The sequence below is a fragment of the Exophiala oligosperma genome (genome assembly GCF_000835515.1).
Source record: "Exophiala oligosperma strain CBS 72588 unplaced genomic scaffold supercont1.40, whole genome shotgun sequence".
NCBI lineage: Eukaryota > Fungi > Ascomycota > Eurotiomycetes > Chaetothyriales > Herpotrichiellaceae > Exophiala > Exophiala oligosperma.
In genome coordinates this window covers 47,568-51,576 of record NW_015622857.1, presented here as the reverse complement: position 1 = coordinate 51,576, position 4,009 = coordinate 47,568, and the positions used below count along the sequence as shown (strand labels likewise).

The 4,009-nt window shown below is 48.0% G+C and overlaps 2 protein-coding genes across 2 annotated transcripts; both read right to left on the bottom strand.

Moving 5' to 3' along the window:
• Positions 1–84: 84 nt before the first annotated feature.
• PV06_11557 (uncharacterized protein) lies at positions 85–1,216 on the bottom strand (the record flags this gene model as incomplete). The annotated part of the gene is made up of 1 exon (XM_016413249.1): positions 85–1,216. A coding segment is annotated over one exon (1,131 nt), but the record flags the coding sequence as incomplete, so codon positions are not given.
• A 1,099-nt stretch (positions 1,217–2,315) lies between these two features.
• Positions 2,316–2,882, bottom strand: PV06_11556 (uncharacterized protein; the record flags this gene model as incomplete). The annotated part of the gene is made up of 1 exon (XM_016413248.1): positions 2,316–2,882. One exon carries the CDS (start codon positions 2,880–2,882, stop codon positions 2,316–2,318), a length of 567 nt encoding a protein of 188 aa, XP_016256382.1.
• Between the last annotated feature and the right edge of the window lie 1,127 nt (positions 2,883–4,009).

Here is a 4,009-nt window from a genome sequence, read left to right as displayed (position 1 = left end):
ATTCAAGTGCGCCGCCAACAAGTAGCGTCAGGACCCATGGCTCGTAAGACGTCAATTCTCCTGCTTGGCTCTGGTGTTCCATACTCGGTGATATGTCATCATAAGGAAACGCATAGCCTTTCCCCTCGATCTCCCACTGGTGCACTAGCTTACTATACCAATTTGTCACTTCACCGTCATAATATAGGCTCGAAGCGACACCGTCGGGTTGAACATTGCCTCCAGTCAATAGAAGTGTGGAGCGATTTATTGCGGAGCAGAGCCGCGGCGTGACGGCCTGATATAAGTCGCTGGGTGCAGCAAAAGGACCGCTGTTACAGCTGAAGATATCTTTCGCCGACGGTTTCGTATATATTGCGTTGCCACCGCCGCTGGCGCTAGCGCTCGTACATATTAGGTTGTCACTTTGGACGCTGCAAGAAACATTTCCAAAGTCTACGGACTGAGTATTGATAGTCAGCCCTTGAGTGGTGTATTTTGTCCACACCTGGTCAATGTAGGAAGTCCAGTAGTCGGCAAAAGCTTCTGCATGCATCTGGACATACATATTGGGTGATAGGATTCGGAAAGGTCGACTGTACGAGTCCTCTATGCACAGAGCCCCCCAAGGATAACCATCGAGCATGCTCTGGTTGGCCAATTCTCGACAGATAGTGCTTGTGGCATTAGACTGTAAACCTAATGCCCATTGAGAAGCCACCGAACTCGTTTCTGGGCTGGAACTCGTGAGGATCATGCCCAATGCCAAGCCAACGAAGTCAACGTAGCTGAGATTTACCCAGAGACCCTTTCCTTGAGCGTAGGTAAATTCCACGAATCCCCAGGAGACATCTACCCCAGTTGGCACCGATTCGATGGGTATCGACGGTTGGACTAGTGAGGCGTTACTAGAAGCGGTCGAAACCACCGAGAACTCCAAAACTCCGTCAGCGAGCCAAATCCTTCCGGCTGAAATGTCTGTAGGGAGTACGACGTCCACTGCTTGGCCAGTACCTTGAATAGAGATGGTGATAGCGCTTGCCGGTATTTCGGTAGGAACGGACAGCGAGTTATTTACTGAGGGATAATACCATTCACGATCAGGTCCCAAGAAGACAAGGTGGCCTTCTGGGTCATTCCCGCTGACGTACATATTGACATTACTACCATTCGGCAAATTGTTGATGACTACAATGCTGGAGGCTGTCTGAGCTCTAGGCTGGAGTTTTCCAGACATGGATTCGGATATCAACTTGGTGGCAGCACTGTGATTTAGGTAATATGGTCCTTGTTGCCCCCATTTAAGGGCATAATCGTGTCGATGTATTACTGGGTCATGGCGGCGTGATGAGACGCACCATGGGGCCCTAAGCCACCAGACGGCTAGTATTAATATATAAAAGTGGTGGAACGGTGGCATAATGATTTTCTAAGGCGGTAACTTATACGCTTCAATCTCTATAAATGACTCAAGGTGACTAATAATTCTTCTTATATGGCGGCGTAAAGAGAGTTCTCACCTCACACTACGGTGTAGAGTAAGCCGCATAACTTCTATTTCATCCTATATACATACGTGGAACCAAAGTTTCCACGCTTCATAGGTGCTAAGATAAACCTCGGCTCTTCAATTGATTTCTAGTTTAGGTCGCTCTAATTCAAAATTAGTCCTAACCCGTAGACACTGGAGGTAAATGGGTCGGTGTTAACACCGTATCGCGATTCGCAAAATCTATCGCTTCCGGTCTTACACCGCCTAGATCTTCCATTTACCATTGACGGCCGTCTCTTTATTTCTTCCCGCAGGATAGTTCTCTCCGACAGCGACAATTCCGTAGCCTGCAGGCTCTACATGGAATGCCATCTAGGCATAGACTCCCCCTATGCAAACAGCAGATACAAGGCCGTTGCTGATTGCAGGGGTAGCAGAGTGTATTCAATTTGTCGTCAAGGTTTATGATGAGGCTGAATATACTACATTCGAGACTAGGCGCCCTAGAACCTTGCTCTGCCAGACTTATCGACTGAGAGATTTGATAGTTGGCGTAGTTAACCTCATCATAAAATCCGCAGTTCCGAGCAAGATCGTCGAATTTAGAGTCGATAATCTTAAGTTGTATCAGTGATCCAGCTAGAGACGGTTCCTCGCAGCCACTATAGCCTTTACAGAGGGTCTCCCCGCGGTAACAGGCGTTACATGCCTCAGGATTAAGACGATATGCCTTATGCTCGAAGTAGCAGTCTCGGCATTGGCGGATTGCCCCGTACATATACGTTAGGCGGTCAGCTTGAACTAGCTGATGGACGTGGACTACCTCTGCTAATCTGACTGTTAGCTAGCATTGCTTAGTAAAGGCGATCGTACCGTGGTAGTCAAAGTGAGAAGTCACTGGGAATCGTTGCGGCAGTATGCGAAGAATATTTTTGACCAGCCCTAGCTTCAGGAAGTCATTGGAAATCCGGAGGAGGTCCGAAGTAGGAGTAGCTTGGAACCGATCCCAGTCCTGGGCGATCCAAAATTGTATGTAGATATTCTGGCATTGATGCTCAATCTCGGTGAGTTTTTGCCCGTTACGGACCATTTCTCCCACCTCTGAGAGATTGGCACCGACTCCAAATGAATGGATTGCAAATTGAACAATGTTTGCGCCCTGCTTTCGTTCGATCCAGTTCTCAAAATGGTATGCTGCATGTCGAGCGGCCAGGATGACACGGACTGTCTGGTTGAAGCAGAGAAACCTTAGACCGAATCTCAAGGAGAAATCCTGGAGTCGAAGATCCCTGCAATCATTGATAGGGGTTGATAGATGGAGGAGTTCTTCATGCCGAGAGAGGAAAAATGGTAGTGAGTTTAGAAAGCCGGTCACGAGACAATCCACTCTTAAGAGCGGCGTATCCTCCATTGCGGGTCTAGATCAAAGAGGGTCATGACACTCCGTACACCGCGATCCTAGTGGTATTTATACGAGTATTCATTTCAGGGTAAAAGCCCACGGAGTGCGGAGGGTCTAAAAGCCGCTTAAATTTTAGGTAGTAGCCTCCTGATAGTAGCCACGTATACGCGAATAGCCATAATTGATAGAGGGGCTCTCTATATACATAAGCTGGTCAGTGTACTTATTTTCTTTTGTGGATTTCTATCACTTGTAGAGAACTAATTCCATATATACGTTGCACTTTCGCGACGTTAAGGGATGCTTCCGAGTCCCTTTTGTAGGCTTCTAGATTCCGAACGCATTTTTCACTCCCATAGTTCTGGTGGTCCATGGGTGCTTGCACTGGGCTGACGTTAGTTCTTTAACGTCCTATCTACAGCATTCCGGAAATCCTCCTCTCTGGTTATATTACTGAAGGGGGAAGCTCACTTATAATTTTGCTAGAGTCAACAATTTCCGTCAAGGACTGGAAAGGCTGTACGGGAAAGCTTTCAAGCTCAAGCTGGTGAGCTAAATCTCTGGTGCAGACATGTCCCTTCTTTTCTGGCTCCCCTTCCGTGAACAGCTGCCCTTGACAACGATTTTCGGGCCGAATTCCTGTCCTTGCGGTATCATGGGCGATATCGTTCTGCATACCGGCCCCTAAGAAACGTATACTGAAACTCGAACCCCTAGTGAGGGGTATATTTATCGTCTGGATAATTGGCTATCTGAAGGACCATGCTATAAGTACAATAAAGGTGAGGTGGATACTAGATTTTGGAGAGTGTTCGCCTATAAGCAAGCAATGACCGAGGGCCGGGTTAGACTCCTCAATTCTGTGGGTCAACTGACGCCCACTAAAAGAGGGTGTTAGGCCCCTTCACCACTAGAGCCACTTACAAGTACTATAGAACCCCCAAAAATTTCGGTAACCGCAGAAAGCTAAGCCTCAATGATAGAAGCGACGACTGCTTCGCCGCCATTATCTGGCGAAGAACTTCAAGTGGTGGGGAATCGCTAAGCCAACAGTTCCGGCTCGGGAACGTTTTGCCGCAGAGTCGGAGTAATAGTTACCGGCTGGCCCGTCAATTCGAGCCAAGCGCCACTGACAT